At 37.8% G+C, this 20,531-nt stretch overlaps 1 protein-coding gene across 1 annotated transcript in view; it reads left to right on the top strand.

Annotated features, from left to right (window-relative positions):
- The window catches only part of TRPC5 (transient receptor potential cation channel subfamily C member 5), a 2,601,559-nt gene that overhangs the window by 730,472 nt on the left and 1,850,556 nt on the right, over positions 1-20,531 (top strand). The window contains exon 2 of the mRNA XM_044057112.1: positions 13,416-13,814. Coding sequence (XP_043913047.1) covers positions 13,437-13,814 — 378 coding nt within the window. The 5' untranslated portion in view covers positions 13,416-13,436. The remainder of the gene's footprint in view (positions 1-13,415; positions 13,815-20,531) is intronic.

Here is a 20,531-nt window from a genome sequence, read left to right as displayed (position 1 = left end):
AGGTACTGCCTCTCATGTTATAAGGAAGCATATCCAATGTAATACAACCTCAGAGTGGGTAGGTACTGCCCCTCATGTTATCATAGTCTTAGGGAAGCATATCCAATGTAATACAACCTCAGAGTGGGCACGTACTGCCTCTCATGTTATAAGGAAGCATATCCAACGTAATACAACCTCAGAGTGGGTAGGTACTGCCCCTCATGTTATCATAGTCTTAGGGAACCATATCCAAGGTACTACAACCTCAGAGTGGGTAGGTACTGCCTCTCATGTTATAAGGAAGCATATCCAATGTAATACAACCTCAGAGTGGGTAGGTACTGCCCCTCATGTTATCATAGTCTTAGGGAAGCATATCCAATGTAATACAACCTCAGAGTGGGCACGTACTGCCTCTCATGTTATAAGGAAGCATATCCAACGTAATACAACCTCAGAGTGGGTAGGTACTGCCCCTCATGTTATCATAGTCTTAGGGAAGCATATCCAAGGTAATACAACCTCAGAGTGGGTAGGTACTGCCCCTCATGTTATCATAGACTTAGGGAACCATATCCAAGGTAATACAACCTCAGAGTGGGCACGTACTGCCTCTCATGTTATAAGGAAGCATATCCAACGTAATACAACCTCAGAGTGGGTAGGTACTGCCCCTCATGTTATCATAGACTTAGGGAACCATATCCAAGGTACTACAACCTCAGAGTGGGCACGTACTGCCTCTCATGTTATAAGGAAGCATATCCAACGTAATACAACCTCAGAGTGGGTAGGTACTGCCCCTCATGTTATCATAGTCTTAGGGAACCATATCCAAGGTACTACAACCTCAGAGTGGATAGGTACTGCCCCCTCATGTTATCATAGTCTTAGGGAAGCATATCCAATGTAATACAACCTCAGAGTGGGTAGGTACTGCCCCCTCATGTTATCATAGCCTTGGGGAAGCATATCCAAGGTAATACAACCTCAGAGTGGGTAGGTACTGCCCCTCATGTTATCATAGTCTTAGGGAACCATATCCAAGGTACTACAACCTCAGAGTGGGTAGGTACTGCCCCTCATGTTATCATAGTCTTAGGGTAGAGTATCACAAAGTACTGAAATGTCACACTCAGTATATATTTCCTCACATTTGCTAGTTCTGATCCTTTGAATTATAATGGACCCATTGAGGAGCATCATATACAGCCCTAACATTTGCCCTCTGATTTATTTTTTTATGTATTTTTTTTTTTTGGTGGAACGATGGCATATATTTTCTTTTCTATAATGGATATGCTGGAATGCAATATTTTCTAATCAGAAGAAAAAAAAACATGCTGAAAAAGTTACATATCGGGTATAATGCTAAAATACAATAAACAATTTAGCTTTTTTGATGTTTGGCATAACTTGCTTTATTTTTCTCTCTAATTTCATTAAATTAGTTGTAATAAAATGCAGATGGCAATGGATGTACACTTACAATAAATGACACTGTTCTCCTTCTGTCTGTCCAGCTGTCAGTCTGATAAATCACAATGAAATGTATATAGTAGTAGGGCTATTACTACGTAGAGGTTATCATCTCTTCTTCTCTCTTGCTATTTGTAAAATAGCACAGCAGTGCTTTTTATTAGACTTCAGGAGGCACTTCATTGTACGAGTTCATGTTCTGTAGCTTCCTGTAACTTGTGCTTGTGTATATATTAACTGAACAGTTTAACTATCACCATAAACAAAACCTTATCATACTGTAGAGAGAAAACACTTCCTTGCAATCTCTGAAAACAAAGCAATACAGCTATTCATCAAAAAATATATACATAACGTATCTGAATATTGTTGCAACTGTAATGTGTTGTATGGACATAAACAGTTGCTTCCTGTAACTGAACAAAGTGTTTAGAATAACAAGAAAACCCAAAAGCAGTGAATGTATTCTACCAGCAAACCCAAACAGAATTCCAAGTAAAACCACAGCTAGTAACAGGCAGAAAGGCAAGGCTCAGCAGTTGTAAAATCCACAGGTTTTATTAAAAGTTAACGCTTTTGCAGTGTTCACCACTGCTTTATCAGATTGCCTGTTACTAGCTGTGGTCTTGCTTGGAAAAGTATTTAGAATGCTGAATATTATAACAAGCAATAAGACTTTAAGAATGGATAATCCATTAATAGCATTCTCAGAGATCTAAATCCTGTCAGTAGTGTATACAAGCTTCTCATATGTGTTCTCAGTAGAGAGAGGAATGCTAGACAATGCTATTGCAAAAACACAACAACAAGCAAAAGCAGTGTCTGCTGAATAGCTTACATTTAAGTATAATGCTTAACAAGGGGGTACCATTATTACATCTGAAGGTAAATAACGCATCCAGTGAATGTTATCTTGTACCTGCGCATTCCTTTTAATAATATTTCTAACCCAAGACTACCTATCATTATTTTTAGCATTATGCAGGTATCATCAAAATGTATCTTGTCAGTGCTGATAAATGCCATTTCACATTTATAAATAACTGAGTGCAACATATTTAAATATATTCTTTCATTAGTAATGGTATAAAAATAAATAGTATGTGAAACATGGAACTTTAAGATATGCAAACATTCTATTCAATGCTCATTTTTAACATATGTTTTACTGAAAGGCGTAACATTGTATAATAAAATATTTGTAGTTTCTGAGAGAGTTTAATGCAAATTGGTGTGCATCTCATGCAAGCTACTTCCAGCACAGTAGGAGACTTCAAAGCAGGGGAGGGAGGGGGTGAAAGAAGCAACTGAACAAAAACACGAGACAACAAATGACTACACCAAGTAATCTGCAGTGATTGCCAGACAGTAGGTAGGCATGCTGGGCTTTCTACATCGATATTAAAAAGACATCGTCAGGACTGCTACTAAATTGCACAGACTACATTGTATAAACTGAAAATAGCAAGTCACCAATCACTGCAACAGGGGATATTAAAAACAGGGAGGACGAGATAAAATGTAAACAATTACACTGTAAGACATAGTAGTATGATCTGCACAAATGTAATAAAGTTGCTCAGGAGCTATCAAAGTTCAATAAATAGTAAGGAGAATATGAAATATCCTTTACTTCCCATGGGAGAAAGGAGCCACTGTCTTTGTCAGAGTTTACAATGCATGCAGATACTTACAGTGGCAAATAAACATTGTGTGTCAGAGCAATTAAAACCTGACACAATCCAGTAGGAATGGCCTGAGGTATGAGAAGCAAACTGCACAAGCACTATAAGACCACAATAAATGTACTGACAGCTGATGCCATGAGCCATAGTGTCTAATGCAGACAGGAGACCCCTACCCCCTAATGACCTCTGATGCATTTCTAACTTGGTGAGGGGCTTTGCAGCCTGGTCTACCTCACCATTCAAAGGGCCTTTCCTTTCTCTTAGTGTAAAGGAGGCTATTGGATTGATTTTTTTTATTTTGCTAATATGATTACCAGTATCAGGGTTCTACTTTCCCAGTCTGTAGAGGAATATGCACCAGTATCTGTGGACTGCCTGAAGTTCTGCTGGGCTGTGTTTTCTTAGGTTTGCTATGAACAGGTCAAGAAAGAGGGTGTAGTGCTGGGATTTACCAAATGTGGCATAGACATCAGATTGATGAGGCTATGTAAATTTCACCTGGATTCTTTGAATACGTGGATTTAGGAAACAGTGAGGTTCTTTATGAGCACTGAAGGCTTTTCATCATGTTATAAAGAGGCCCAGGTGATCTCTGTACTCAACAGTCTTTCTTGGATTCATTTGATTAACTACTGCTTTAAAATTTACTTTCCTTGTATTAGAAAACTTATAAAGAAAGTGGGTTGCATAATTCCAGGCCCTCTTTGACCTGTGGCATTTTGGTTTTAGGTCTTGTCACACTATTGTGCCTGCCTTCTTGAGGGAGGTTGGTAACGTATTATAGGTTCATAGGTTCTTACTAGGCTATCTGCCCAAGGGCATTTAAAAGCCGAGCCTAGAGTTTTGTGGCTTTCGCCACCCCTTTAGTTTGAAGGATACTATGCCCATTATTTTACTGTGCCTCTGTCAAGCAGTGATACTGAGATAATCCCTGGGGTATATCTGCGATCTCCCATCCATTGGTCAAGATTTCTCTTGAACAAAGCCAGCGAGGTGCTCTGCCTCACATGTACCGGGATTAATGATAAAGCATCACAAGTTACATTTTAAATTCATCCTTTAGCTCCTGGCTGCATTTGATGCTATGGCCAAGAGAAATATATGCTCCTTGCAGTTTGTTGCTACGAATATTTTTTATAATCAGTCTCAGAAGAAAGAAGTTGTCCTGTTAATCAGGAGAAGACCACTTTATAGAGACCTATTTCAGTCATGTCCCAGGAGCACTGCCTGATTAAGTGACTTTCTCATAGTCACACTGTAGTTAGATGAAGACCGAGTGAATCAAACCCTAGACTACAATGTGAAGCTTGTTAGCAATTAACGGCATTAATCCTCTGTGCTGTCAGACAAAGACTTCATTAGAGACAAGTGAGAACAAAGGGGGTAGCCTTTGCTTAAGCATAATATGTTGCCAGAAATGCAGTTGTCCTACCACTGAAGGATAACTGGAATAGAAGATCACAAGAAAGCTTCACTGCTAAGTGGCTTTATATGAGATTTCATAAGAGGAGTACATGACAGGAAAGATGTGCAATACAGTAACAGAGAATTAAGAAAACTTAGAACATTGCCTGGCAGCATGTTACACTTATGGGTACAACACTGTGTAGTTATTACAGCATACTGAAAACTCACAAACCATTCAAATGAACGGAAGCAAACACATTACTCAGCTGTAGCAGTAAGTAACCCTTAAAGGAAAAAACTCACTACTCATTAAACAGACACTTGTTTATTTAAAAAAAAAAGTAAAATAATCCTTCCAAAACTAACCATGACTATTCTGAAAGAAAACTAAAACATCTACATACCACACACAAGCGACATGTATATAATTAAGACTGTTTTTATTGCAAAGTAAAGCTAAAGCAAAGAAAATCAAAATTACATCCTGCACACTAGTACACTAACTAAATCACTTTTTTTTTTTAAAGTGTATTTTGCATTTGATTTTATAGCTTGAAGAAGGGCCCTGTTTGATGCAATGTTTGAATAAAAGTTACTGCATTTCATAGGTTCATAGGTAGGTACTAGGCTATCAGCCCTGGGGCCTATACAAGCCCAGCCAAAAAGGTACCCTGGCTTTTGCCACCCAAGAAAATTATTTTCCTGTGCCACTGTCGAGCAGATGTCAATCCAACAGCCTCCTTTACACTAATCCGGTAATTTATAGTCATGATTAGTTTGGCTTTTAATAAGTCCACACTGCATCGGTTTTGCACATCTGTACTTCTATGTTCATTGAAATCCACAAGAACAGCACTGAGAAAGTGCAAATAGTACTGAGGCAGCATAGGCAATGCATTCTCACCATGCTCATGAGCTGGAAAGTACTGCCATATCTGCTGTGGGGGTCTTCTCTTCTCCCTGGGAGAGGAAATAGGACTGGAGCACTGGGAGATTTTTCACTACTCTTTCAATGGCTGGGAGTAGTGACAGACACCTTGTTTGCACATGTCTTAACAGACTCTCAAATTCCATGCCACAAAACACAAAGAAGTCTTTTAAATCTCTGGTCCTTGTGGCAGAACCTGAGAAATGGCTGAAAAGTTTCACGACAAATACTTCCACATCATACAGTAGTTCTGCTGCAGCTTTTTTGGCTGCATTGTGAATGATGTGGGCAACACAGTTAGCCTTCTGGAGTGATGGGCACTTTTCTTTTAATCTGGTATACACACCAGATTTCTTCCCATAGTTCACATTGGCATTATCAGCCCCATATGCTGAAATGCTGTTCCAAGGCAAGGCGTGCCTTTCCATAATGTTTGAAATCTGCTGTGATATAGCCTGTGCAGATTCATCAGGGTCTTCATAGAAGTCCAAAAGGCCATTCACCACCCCTTCTTCTTTAGAAAAATACCTCACAACAAGTGGAAATAATTTTATGTTCCCCTTGTTGGAAGTATCTGATGAAATTGCAAATGAAGTGCCTGGTTTTTGAAGGTTATGTAGGAGGCATTCCAATGAGTGTGGTCCCAAAACATGTTCAACAATGGCTTCAGCCTTGGTTCTTCCACAAGATAGTTTCTTTGCAATGTCTCAGTTGCTGTACAACTGGCTGGCCAACTTAACTGCACAGTCCAAGCTGTTATAGGAAATATTGTGCTTGACAGCATGGAACACCTCAGAGGCTTCTGCTGCAATGATCCTAAGTTCTGGTCCCTCAGTGTTTGTGTTCTTTGCCAACTTTATCAGATGCCTGGATTTTGCTTGAAAAATAGTAGTCTTATATTCATTTGCCTCATGTTGTGTGACATAGTTTCTTCCACCGTGGGATGCTAGAAATTTTTTCTTGCAGTCCCTGCAGAATGCTTTGACATCACTGCATCTCTTGATCCAGTCAAATTCCATTTTCCAAACATCCTGCCACCTGCACATTCTCTTGTTGCTGGTTGGCTGTGATGAAGCTGCTGCTCTCTTCATCCTTGAATCTGTACTTACCTGATATGCAACATATTTAGCAAATCTGTGGTAGTAGGCTGCAGTAACATATTGGTGCACGAAAGAACTGGCTAGAAACACTGGCACACGAAAGAACTGGCTAGAAACAGTGGCACATGAAATCATTGGTTTGAAAAAGACTGGCACCTGATAATCATAAAAGCATTGGCATATGAAACGTGAAGCATTTTAATGTTCTTCTTTGATGTAGATTCACTGAAGACCTGAGAACGTACTGGCCTTGGCTCTAGATGATTGCCACTGTTAACTGACGTCCCGACGGTTTTAGATGGATGACTACAGACACTGGCCCTCAAAAGGACTGGCTACAAACACTGGCACATGAAAGAAATGGCTTCAAAAACATTGGCATGTGAAATAACTGGCTTCAAAAACATTGGCATGCAAAAGAACTGGCTTCAAAAACATTGGCATATGAAAGAACTGGCTTGAAAAACATTGGCATATGAAAGACCTGAGGAATGGAGCAGAAGAGACTTAACATTACAAACCATTTAAAAAAGGTAAAACAGTAAATGAGGTAATGCAGGGGGCATTTTGGCCATTGAAAACTTTGACATTAACACAGCTTGTAGAAAACAAAATGCGTTATTTTTACCACCAAATATGCCTCCCACCCCTCAAGAAAATGAAGTTAAACACATTTTCACTGTACCAAAAAGTCACTCTAAAATGAATGAGAATGCACAGAGTATACCATAGACCCAATTTATCTTTTGACCACAGCAGTTTAGAAAAAAGAAATAAATGTATAGCACTAATTTACAAAGCACAATGATATATTAATGAACAGGCCTAACAGCAGCACTGGCCGTAATCGGATTATAATGAAAGCAGTACATTGTAAATTTATTGAAGACATCACTAAAAACAAAATTACAAACTTTGCTACTTATAAAAGCAAACTATCCTGAAATGATGACATGTTTTAGCACAATCCCAAATGCACTGCATTAACTTCTGAACATGCATCCACAAAAAAAAGGAACAAGTACGTAAACATTTTAACTTTTAAAAGTATTTCTTGCAAGAGCAGCTAAAATAAACTACAATGCACAGCAGACCACATGGTACCCTTTTACCTCAAAATGGCAATTAAGAGAAATAAAAATAAACCTTTAATAGTAATTTACCCAGCACAACAATGCAATAAACAGGCCCAAGTAAAAACAGCACACCCATATTCATGTTGCAAGCAAAGCAGGACATGTTAACCTTATTAAAGACAGCATAAAAAATAAAATGCACACATTTATAACTGTAAATGAAAACCATCTTTAAACCGCTACAGCAAGTTGGCAACATGCGCCTACTAGAATAATCAATGTGCTACATTACCTATTAACATTCCCCCTCAAGAGGTAGACGTGTACCACATGCACATTGACTTGCAAGAACTAACGGGAAAAATTACCCAAACAGTATATCCTAACTTCTTGAAAACAGCATTAAATTGCACACATTTCCACATGGAAAAATCCAAACTATCCTAGAACATTTTCTATCTGTAAACAGAAAGTACCCTGAAAAAGCCACAACAATAGAAATGTATCACACTACATTTATCTTTAAGACTGCCCCCCACCAGAAATAAACAAATCTTCTCTACACACGTAGCTCCCACTGTATTTCATTGTAGAAGTAATAGACTGCAGTTTTCAATTATACCACAAGATAGAGCTCCTTTTCAGGAATATAAAAGAAAATTTCAAAAGTGAAAGAGAGGAGACTGGAACACTAGCTGATGGAGGGAAGACTGAAAGACTAGCTAAAGGGAAAAGGGTCTTGCAGCATGACTGGATTTTTTTTCTTCTAGTCTTTTGGGACAGAGAAGTGAGAAAGCAGTTTGTGTCTGTCTCATGCTGAAATCCTGGATGATGGTATTTTGTGGATTCAGAAGAAAAGTCTGAAACCAGTAATTCCATGCCTGCATATGAGTCGGCAAGAAAAGGAGTTCCCCTGGGCCTAGTGCAGAGATGCCATACATGACTACCAGAGTTCTGGCAGGTGATTTTCCATTTTTCTCATTGGAGGAACTGCAGTGACTGGTCGTTGGGATAGTCTCAATGGAGTAGTGAGAGGCTTTTGGCCATCATTTTTATACTTTTATAAGATTGTGGATCCCCCCCCAAAAATGCTTTGTGGATTACATATAGCTGGGATCCATATGAGCTCCAACCTTGGGCCCCATCATGCCGGCAGTAGGACTGTAAGTAGTCACTGGCCAGTGAACAGGGTACAATAATAGAATGTCTCATAGTTGGTCTGTTTAGATTTATCTAGGGGACAGTGGGTGTTAGTACTGTTGCCTTAAAGACACTTTATTGCTAAATGACATTGCATTTTCTCATATTTATATTGTTGCATTATAAATCTTTATTGTTCAGTGACATTGCATTTTGCTCATGTTAGTACTGTTGCCTTAAAGACTCTTTCTTGCTAAATGACATTGCATTTTCTCATACTTGTATTGTTGCATTATAAATCTTTATTGTTCAGTGACATTGCATTTGCTCATGTTAGTACTGCTGCCTTCAAGAATCTTTACTGCTCAATGACATTGCATCTTTTTTCATATCTGTACTGTTATATTATAACCTTTTTTCCCCTCAATGACATTGCATTTTCCCGTGTTTATATTGCTGCATTATAAAAGCTTTACTGCACATTGATATTGTCTTCAAGTGCATGTTTAAATGTCAATATCTTTTCTGTTGAGTTCTGGGGAAGGGGGTAAATGTATGGTTTCATTACATGCATATATCACACTGCCTTACCGGTAACTGGTACACTGTTGAAATAATTAGCTGTTTGTTGTGCTATTGCCCTTTAAACTGAAGTGTCACCTAGAACAAAATCTGTTATCACTTGCCACCTTGGGGTGTTTGGCCTAAAGAAGGGGTGTCACCAGAGTCAGGTAAGAAGGAACCCATATCTATTTCAGCTACACCTGCGGGTGCGCTACACACACATTTTAGCCTTTAAAAAGTAATACTTCCAAATCATACCCAAACAACCACAATAATTATAATTACACATACACACACAGTTTTTATACCTTTAAAAGCTACTACTTGGAAATCTCAAAATAACCACTGCATAGATTTAAAAACTGCGTACTGCACCCCTGTTTATCTCTAAACATTAAAAACTTAAATTTAAATAAAGCACAATATTCCTGCTTTAAACTACTACTCGGAAATCTCAAAATTAGCACTGCACAGATTTAAATACTGCGTACTGCACCCCCATTTACCTCTAAATATTAAAAACTTAAATTTAAATAAAGCACAATATTCCCATTTTAAATAACTGGAGCCACAAAATACTAATGACTGTTGTACTTGCCAGTATCACAGTCTTCTCTGTGCTAGCTGGCTTCCTTCCTATTGGAGTGGCTGGCTGGATGACTGGCTCCCTGCCTGCTGGAGTGGCTGGCTGGCTAGCAGGTTCCCTACCTGCTGGCTGGCTGGCTAGCAGGCTCCCTGCCTGCTTTAGTAGCTGGCTGGCCAGTAGGTTTTCTGCCTGATTAAGTGGCTGGCTGGCTGGCTGGCTTCCTAGATGGATGGATGGATGGCTGTCTGGCTTCCTAGATGGCTGACTGGCTTCCTCTATAGCTGGCAAATAATCTCAGTCCTTAAAAATCAAATAGGAACTGTAGAAGCACTAATACAAAACTGCTCTACAGCTGCAACATTTGTAGGGCTCTTCCTAGTGGAATCACTGTTCACTTCAATCCTTGCAGTCAGTTGCTGCATGATTTACACCACCCAGACCTAACAGGGAATACCTCTGCCTGCAGGTCCAGGTTTTCAACTTTTCCAAGGCAATTCAGTGTGCATTGGAAAAAGGGACTTTTAAAGTCCCACTGCTTGACAGTGCGGGCAACGGAATGACAAGGCTCAACCCATGAATGTTATGCTGACAACGGGATGGGTGGTAACCGTAGCATAGTAAATTCATAACTAACAAAAAAAAATACTGGAGACATTACAACTGTCAAAGTGAGCCAGTAAATAATCTTTAAATAATTTTTAATAGTTAAGAGCTTTTGTCCAATAACACCATACATCATCAGAGCTAAGTAAATCAAAGTTAGTATGCTGTATATAGACTGTGAAAAATCACATGAGCATAAGACTCTTCAAATGACAGACAGAAACAGTCAAATAAATAAGCAACCAAACACAAGTCAATAAAACTAGATCCTAAATGATTTGCTAAGATCATACAGTATATCTGTATTGTTAATAATTTCTTAAAAAATATTTACTGGTTCCCTTTGGGTGACTGTTGGATTGTCTCCAGCATATTATGTTTGTTACTAGTTTTGATTTTGCTACACTGTTTGAATAAGTTCCTTTTTTATCATAGATTACATAATTTATATTCTATTGAACATTGTACTTGCATTCTAAATTCAACTCAAACTTTTGTGTAACAGTTAATGGAATGCTTAACTGGCAATGACTGGATAGATCATAAGTGATATAGAACGTTTGCAACTACAGTTGTTTCAATGGTGTCTGTGATGTATAATGTTTGCAACTAAAGTGGTGTCAGTGTTTGTTTTTCATTTATATAAATGTAAGATACATCTAAATGTCTAATGACTTTGATAAATTAAAAATCTGCCTATATAGATGGATAGATAGATATTGATATAGATTTGTTCATATATAAGTCTACTTGGTTTTCCAGAGTGGATTGTGATAAACTCATGCACTGCCAATCACAATTCAAGGAAGCCTGATTTGGTGACAAGAAGCAGTGAGAAAGGCAGTACTTGTCCAACCCCCATCCACAGTGACCCATGTTAAGCCCTTCTCCTAACAGACTTGGAGTTAGACTTCACTGATGTGTAATCAATGACCTGATGACGTATGAGCTGATTACAGTCAAATCAACAAATACGATGTGTGTGTTTGCATGTGTATGTATGTATAGGTATGTATGTGTATATATATATATATATATATATATATATATATATATATATATATATATATATATACATATACACACAAACACACATATATATATATATATATATATATATATATATATATATATATATATATATGTGTGTGTGTAGATGTGAAAACACACATGCACACATACATTTTCTCAGCTGATGCATGTTATTGTACCTAACTTAGCTTTGCAATGTTAAAATAATGGAAGTATTGCTTTTATCCATCTTGCACATGTATGTTTTCTTAGGTAGTACTTCCAAATATGTCTTCTAGTTTGTTGCCCCCCACACACACACAATGACCCATGTTAAGCCCTTCTCCTAACAGACTTGGAGTTAGATTTCGCTGATGTGTAATCAGTGGCCTGATGACATATGGGTCTAGGACATTTCACTGAAAGTCAAATGACTGTACTCAATTCACTGAAAACACAATTCACTAAAGCCCATTTCACTGAAAGTTATATATGGCCTTTTCCTCACTGTAGTGTGACCCTGGAGTTAGTATATATAATAAGGGTGTGGAGGGCATAGCCCCCTACATAATTGGATATATATTATGTTCAGAAAAGAGTAATTTATTGGAATTGCAAGTATCCATGTATATAGTTCAAAATATTTAAAATAGGTGAGGGGCTATGCCCCCCACACCACCCTTACTATATATACTAACTCCAGGGTCACACTACAAGTGGGGAAAAGGCCATATATAACTTTCAGTGAAATGTGTTTCAGTGAATTGTGTTTTCAGTGAATTGAGCTTTCAGTGAATTGTGCACAGTGAATTGTGTTTCAGTGAAATGTGCTTTCAGTGAATAGTCCTAAACCCGTATATATATATATATATATATATATATATATATATATATATATATATATATATATATATGTGTGTGTGTATATATATATATATATATATATATATATATATATATATATATATATATATATATGTAGATGTAAAAACACACATGCAGACACACACATTCTCTCAGCTGCTGCTTCATATTGCACCTAACTCAGCTTTGCAGTGTTAAGATAATGGAAATATTGCTTTTGTCTGTCTTGCACTTGTTGCTCTGAATCAAAGAGCCCATGTATGTTTTCTTAGGTAGTACTTCCAAATATGCCCCCCCAACACAGTGTACATTATTTATTTATTTTTTATTTTACAGTTTGTGTACCGGGATAGTCCATTAGGCCAAGAAGAGTCCGTTTTCAATGGAGTCCCGGGAGAAAAGCTCCATGAACAACAATATAATATGAAGACAATGCATTTACATTTATGTAATACTATTGAAGAATGATGGTATTACACAACATGACAAAAAATCCATGATTGCAGTAAAAATACAGTCAAAAAAGCAAAAGGTAAAATTACACACACATAAATAAGTCAATTAAAATAAGAAAAATCCATTGGTGCATATTCCTGTTAGATTTTTTACAATGTGAAATAACACAGGGTTGGCATTACAGTTTTACATGAAATCTTAGCAGAGCTAAAGCAGGACAGGGGGATAAGAGGTGTGAATTGTTGAAAGTAAGAAGGGTGGGACAATAAGAAAAAAAAGTAGAGCAAGAGTAGGAGTAAACGAGAAAAGTGAAGATGGTAGTAGTCAGAGAAGTTTAAGGGAAGAGAGAAGTAAAGGAATGCGAGACATGGAGAAAAAAGAGGCGAGTCGTGGGATGAGAGCAGGAGCAGTCCCAGAGGGTTTTGACTCTGGTTATGATTTGATTATAAGTATTACATTTTATATTATTTCCCAGAAGTATTACATTTTATATTATTTCCCAGAAGTAATGTCCTTTGTCTTTTTCCTTAGGTCTCGATATCACTATGAACAATGGCCCAGCTGTACTACAAAAAAGTGAATTATTCCCCATACAGAGACCGGATTCCACTGCAGATTGTAAGAGCAGAAGCAGAGCTTTCACCAGAGGAGAAAGCATATCTAACTGCTGTAGAGAAGGGGGATTATGCCAGTGTGAAGCATGCCTTGGAAGAGGCTGAAATCTACTACAACATCAATATCAACTGTATGGATCCATTAGGTCGCAGCGCCCTTTTAATAGCCATAGAAAATGAAAACCTGGAAATCATGGAGCTGTTATTAAACCATAATGTGTATGTTGGGGATGCGCTTTTATATGCAATAAGAAAGGAAGTGGTTGGAGCTGTGGAGCTGCTGCTGAACCACAGGAAGCCAAGTGGAGAAAAGCAGGTAAACTATGGAAATTCTGCAGTCACTGTTAAGTAATTTCAGCAGAAAGAAAAAAAATATTAACGGGCATGCACTTTTAGATAAATAAGGAATAGCTTTTTTAACTTGTTTATTTAATTGCTTATTACCTGCAGACAGATGTCTTATTTTAAATTATTTGAAGCATTACAGTTTAATTTAACAGTAAGACTAGGACAGCAGTAAATCATATATAGCACCAGTAGCATTAATTACAAGGTTTAATAAAATATTTCCTTTTCCAGTTTGTATGTGCAAAAACAGAATCAGCACTAGCATTTGTCCAATGTTTGTTCATTCTGTATCTATTGTTTGGTCTCCATTTAAGGCCAAACCCTGGTCAGCTTACTAAAAATAAAGGAAAATATATCATGGGAAACCTCAGCCAAAATCATGCCATAATGCTGGGCATTCACTCTAAATAAAGATAGCCTAGATAAGGCTCAGGTTTGTTAAGCCAAAACTAAGCTTGTATGTTGATACACACTTTAATAAAAGAAAAATCAGATCATGGTGTAACAAAGCTTTATTATGCCCATCTTCATTATCTCTAAAACTTGTTTTTAACGTGTTTAATAGACAATAATTCATGTAATATATATTTGTATGTGTATATATATATATATATATATATATATATATGTATGTATGTGTATATATATATATATATGTATGTGTATATATATATATATATATATATATATATATATGTATGTGTACAAATACATATATAATATATATATATATGTATGTGTATGTACTCTGGATCACACACAGTTTGGTTTTGTGAAGGGTAGATCATGCCTGCTCAACTTGGTCAACTTCTTTGAGTCAGTCACCAGAGCTGTGGATGAAGGCAAGGTGGTTTATACAGCCTACCTTGATCTGGCCAAGGCCTGTGATACCATTCCCCCCTCAGGAATCTTAGGAAAACTCACTAAGCTAGGCATCAACCCCTGTATCACTAGGTGGGTTGCAAACTGGCTCACAGATAGAACCCACAGTGTGAAAGTAGCTGAGACTGCCAACCAGTAACGAGTGGAGTCCCACAGGATTCGGTCCTGGGTCCTCTCCTGTTTGATATCTAGTTCTCTGAAGTGCAGGACAACACGAAGGGACTCTGACAAAGTTCACAGACGATTGCTAGTTGAGAGCTGCTATTAACTCCCCAAGTGTTGTTGACATCCTACAGAAAGACCTCACTGAGACCAATGAGTGGTAGCAGAACCATGACCTTAAGATAAATGCCAGAAAATGTGTTGTCATCCCGGTTCCTATGAATTGCCACATTGATGGTAGTCCACTGAACACAGAAGACATAGGTTCATAGGTAGGTACTAGGCTGTCGGCCCTAGGGCCTATACAAGCCTAGCCGAAAAGGTACCCTGGCTTTCGCCATCCAAGAAAATTACTTTCCTGTGCCCCTGTGAGCAGAGCCTGGAGATCCCGGGATGAATTTCCTATTTCCTATCCAATCATCAAGTTTTTCCTTGAAGAGTGCTAATGAGGAGCTTTGTTTGATATAGATAGGTAGTTTGTTCCAGAGTATGGAGTCTCTGGGAAAAGGAATCTATCCCTCAACATGTTCTGTTTATTGTGGTGACAAGGTTTAGGTCCCTACAGCTGTAGCTCCGGAGGGATTAGGATTTCTTTAAGTGGAATCATTTTGCATTATCTTGTAGATCTGTTCTAAGCCAAATACTAAAATTTGACAAATGTAATTAGCAATTGCTGAAGTATTAACAGCCCTTTGTCTGAATCACATTTTGTGATTGTAGAGTTCAGACTTTGTGGCACTACATAATGCACAATTTCTCGGTATGTTTTCTGAATTTGGCCCATGTTACTTGCATTAAAATCCCCTGCTTCACAGAATGCCTTAGTACATCAAATGCCATTCATGCAAGTAAATATGAATGATATTGATGAATCTGCTGTTGTCTGATTGACCTCAGTGACCCACCACCCCAGTGATCCACCACTTCTGTCAATAAAAAAATAAATCACTTAATGGGATTTTTATGAAATAGCGCTATCCTTCTGAAATCTACAGATTGTAGGTTCTGCCTTCCCACTCTCCTCCTCCATATATGCTAGTCAAGTTCATATCAACTTGATGAAAAGGGAAAGCACATCTGCTCCCTTCTCTGTCAGTTAGCATAATCTCAGAGGTGAGACATTTTGTGGGTGTGATGGTGAACACCCAGTATCTGTGGTGAGGGGTCAGACAGCCCCTTTTAAAAAACTAACCTATAGAATTATTTCGTATAATGTGACTGGCAGTAGTAAATCAGACAGTGAGCCCATGAACATTAAGAAGCTGGAGTATGGTAAAACAAAACTAGATTAATGAAGACAGAGTGTGGTATACAGTCGCCTACCTGCAAGATACACAGAACAGTAAGATGTGGTAATTCTTTTGTGCTTATAGTGCCATTTTTAGTAGTTAAAAGATGCACAATCATGGTCATTAACTTCTGTGATTGTGTATCTTTAATTGTATGTAAAAAAAAAAAAAAAAACAGCAGGAGTTCTAATTTGGAAAAAAAAAAAACGTTAAGCATCTAAGAAACTAATCGTTACTCTCACTTCCTCTACATGGCTGCCACACTTTCCTAACTTGAACCTGAGTAAGTGAGAGTCAATGAGTAGCAGCTCAGCTCTATCTGCATGGCTGCTGCACACTGCCTGAACACATACTGGAGTTTGAGTGTGAGTGGCAGCCTGTGCCAGATGCAAGCTGCTAGAGTCACTAACTGTGGGCTACGTACAGCCAAGACTCAAGTGGTATTAACAGATGTGAATTCTCTAAGTACGTGGTCTCATAATCATTGCTATGTGTTAGCATTATACAGGGGAACAATGCATTTAGTCACTGTGGACCCACACATGTTTGTAATGTGGCCATATGTTTGGAGATTTTATTTGATTCTGTTTAGTCTGACACTCATTTCAGAATTCCCAAAATAAAAATCAAATAATCTAGATGAAAAGATTGCTAGGATTATCCCTTGAAGTGAATCTTAAGAAATAATGACTATCTTACTATGTCATCTGTAGGTATGCCAAAATAGAATGATCCTGAAAGCTTCCATTTTTATTTGTTTCAGCAGGTTTTTTTTTCAGTTTAAAACATAACATAAATAATAACTGCTTTGCACTATTAATGTTTAATTGTTCTAGTAAGAGAGAAAGACTACCAGCAAAGGAGTGGTAGTTAATCTGCTTGGTAAAGAAATATCAGGCTCCCCAGGCTATGTTAATCAAGTCAGTTGTGTAGTGGATGATAGGATAATAACTTTGTTACGAGTTACTACACAGGTTCAGCCTGTAGCACTAGGATTGATTCCCTCCTTAGCTGTTTGTACACTGTAAAAGTCAGACACAGATTTCTTGAACTGAATAAGTGCTGCTGAGTTCCCCTGGATAGCAAGTCTTATGTAGGTATCAAAAGAATAAATGAACTAAAACAAAAAAACTGGAAGTCATGGTAGTAGGTCCCACATCAGAACAATAGCTGTATCTCATGTATGATGCCACTTTCTACTTCAAAGAAATAGAATTGAGTCCCACCTATTGTGAGAAGTTTATTCCATACCTGCTGAAAATAAACTCATCGACCCACAAAATACCGAGAATACCAACACCAAGTCTACACACACACACACACACACACACACACACACACACACACACACACACACACACAAAACGTATCTAACATTCTTCATCTACCCTTGTGTGGAAGACTATACTGCACCCCCTCTTATTTAAGTAGACTAATTTCACAATCACACAGCTGTGGGTTAAAGAGAATCATCCTGCAAGGATAAAAAGATTAGTGCATGAATCATTTTGTCATAGTAACAAGACATAATACAAAATACAGTCAAGGATTGGTGACGAGGAAAAAGGAACAGGGGATATTACAGGTGAAGAGTAGTAAATTGTTGATCCCATGTAGGATAATTGTCTCAACAGCTATATTTTTTTGTGTGTGTGTATAAAGAAATATATACACACACACACATATATATATATGTATATATATATATATATGTATATATGTATGTATGTATATATGTATATATGTATGTATGTATATATATATGTATGTATATATATGTATATATGTATGTATATATATATATATATATATATATATATATATATATATGTATATATATATATATATATATATGTATGTATATATATATATATATATATATATATATATATATGTATGTATATATATATATATATATATATATATATATATATATATATATCTATATATATGTATGTCTATATATGTATGTATGTATATATGTATATATATATATATATATATATATATATGTATGTATGTATATATATATGTATGTATATGTATGTGTATATATATATATATATATATATATATATATGTGTATATGTATATATATGTATATATATATATATATATATATATATATATATATATATATATATATGTATGTATATGTATATATGTATGTATGTATATATATATATGAAACTGATGTGTAATAAGGTGAAGTCCCAAGACTGGAAAAACTCCCTTATCAGCCTCAACAAATAGTTGAGATCCCACATCAAATCCTGTAAAGCTAGCTATGAAAACAGAATTGCAGCAGATCGTAAAGACAATCGCAAGGCCTTCTATAGTTATGCAAAGAATCTCCACAGCAATACCCAGATTTGCTCTGAGCTACTGCACAATGGTACCGCCTATATCGAGCCAACAGATTCTGCCAATATACTGCCAACTTTACCCCCCCCCATCACAATACCAGTAGATTGCCAGGCACCCAGTATTACTGCTGCACAGGTTAAAACAGCACTGTCCAGGGCCAAGAATACAGCTTCTATGGGGATTGACAATATCCCTGGCTGTATTCTACATGAACTATAGAGTGAACTGGGACCTCACCTGCATGCCCTTTTCAATCACAGCCTCACCTCAGGCTTTTCCCCTACCAAATGGTGCACTGATACAATCATCCCTCTCCACAAAGGAGGAGCAACTACAGACCCTGGGAACTATCACCCCACTAGCCTGACAAGTCTGATATGCAAAGCTGTGGAACACATTATCATGAACCTGTTAAACATGGATATAGGGAAACTCCAAACTCTGGATCACACACAGTTTGGTCTGCTCAACTTGGTCAACTTCTTTGAGTCAGTCACCAGAGCTGTGGATGAAGGCAAGCTGGTTTATACAGCCTACCTTGATCTAGCCAAGGCCTGTGATACCATTCCCCCCTCAGGAATCATAGGAAAACTCACTAAGCTAGGCATCAACCCCTGTATCACTAAGTGGGTTGCAAACTGGCTCACAGATAGATCCCACAGTGTGAAAGTAACTGACTCCAAGTCAGACTGCCAACCAGTAACGAGTGGAGTCCCACAGGATTTGGTCCTGGGTCCTCTCCTGTTTGATATCTACTTCTTTGAAGTCCAGGACAACACAAAGGGACTCTGACAAAGTTCACAGATGATTGCTAGTTGAGTACTGCTATTAACTCCCCAAGTGTTGTTGACATCCTACAGAAAGACCGCACTGAGACCAATGAGTGGTAGCAGAACCATGGCCTTAAGATAAATGCCAGAAAATGTGTTGTCATCCCGGTTCCTATGAATTGCCACATTGATGGTAGTCTGCTGAACACAGAAGACATAGGTTCATAGGTAGGTACTAGGCTGTCAGCCCTAGGGCCTATACAAGCCTAGCTGAAAAGGTACCCTGGCTTTCGCCATCCAAGAAAATTAATTTTCTGTGCCCCTGTCGAGCAGAGCCACAGAGGTGATCCCCGGGATGAATTTCCTATTTCCTATCCAATCATCAAGTTTTTCCTTGAAGAGTGCTAATGAGGAGCTTTGTTTGATATAGATAAGTAGTTTGTTCCAGAGTATGGGAAGTCTCTGGGAAAAGGAATCTATCCCTCCAACATGTTCTGTTTATTGTGGTGACAAGGTTTAGGTCCCTACAGCTGTAGCTCGGAGGGATTAGGATTTCTTTAAGTGGAACATGTCGAACAGCTCTGGGTTTGACATAGCTTTGTATTTTAGGCAGAAATTGCCTCTGAGTAGGCAATATGCAACGGAGTAAAGCTGGAGTTTTTTGAGACCGTCTGCATAAGGCATCTGTTTGAGGCCAGTAATCCTCTTTGTGAGGTATTTCTGCGGCCTTTCCAGTTGTTGTAGATGTCTTGTGAGGTACATACCAAAAGGGGCGTTGTACTCTATAATAGGTCTAATGAGTGCCAAGTAGAGGGGAACAATGGCCTCTTTTTTTCCTGGATGAGAAATCTTCTGTGATGAGGTGTGCATTTAGAAGGATTTCTTGACTACTGTGGTAATGAGATTATCAAAGGAGAGACTACTGTCCACCTGTGTCCCAAGGCCTCTTATCTTATTTTCAGTGTTAAGTAGACTACCACCTATGTGATAGCTCATGGGTACAGAGTTTTTACCAAAGGGGATGACATTGCACTTTTTGGTATTGAGCGTGAGGCCATGGCTTTGACACCAGACATCTTTCTCAGTCAGGCCCTTTTGTAGGATGTCCACATTGTTAGGAGTTTCAATTATGGCTCCTAGTTTGCAGTCATCTGTGAACTTCATTAGCCAAAGAGCTTCTTTGTTAGCCTGTACTTCAGAAAAGTAGATACAAAA

This window comes from Protopterus annectens, chromosome 15.part0 (genome assembly GCF_019279795.1).
Source record: "Protopterus annectens isolate FY-2018-M chromosome 15.part0, PAN1.0, whole genome shotgun sequence".
Lineage (NCBI taxonomy): Eukaryota > Metazoa > Chordata > Ceratodontiformes > Protopteridae > Protopterus > Protopterus annectens.
This window is presented reverse-complemented; position numbering and strand designations above follow the sequence as displayed.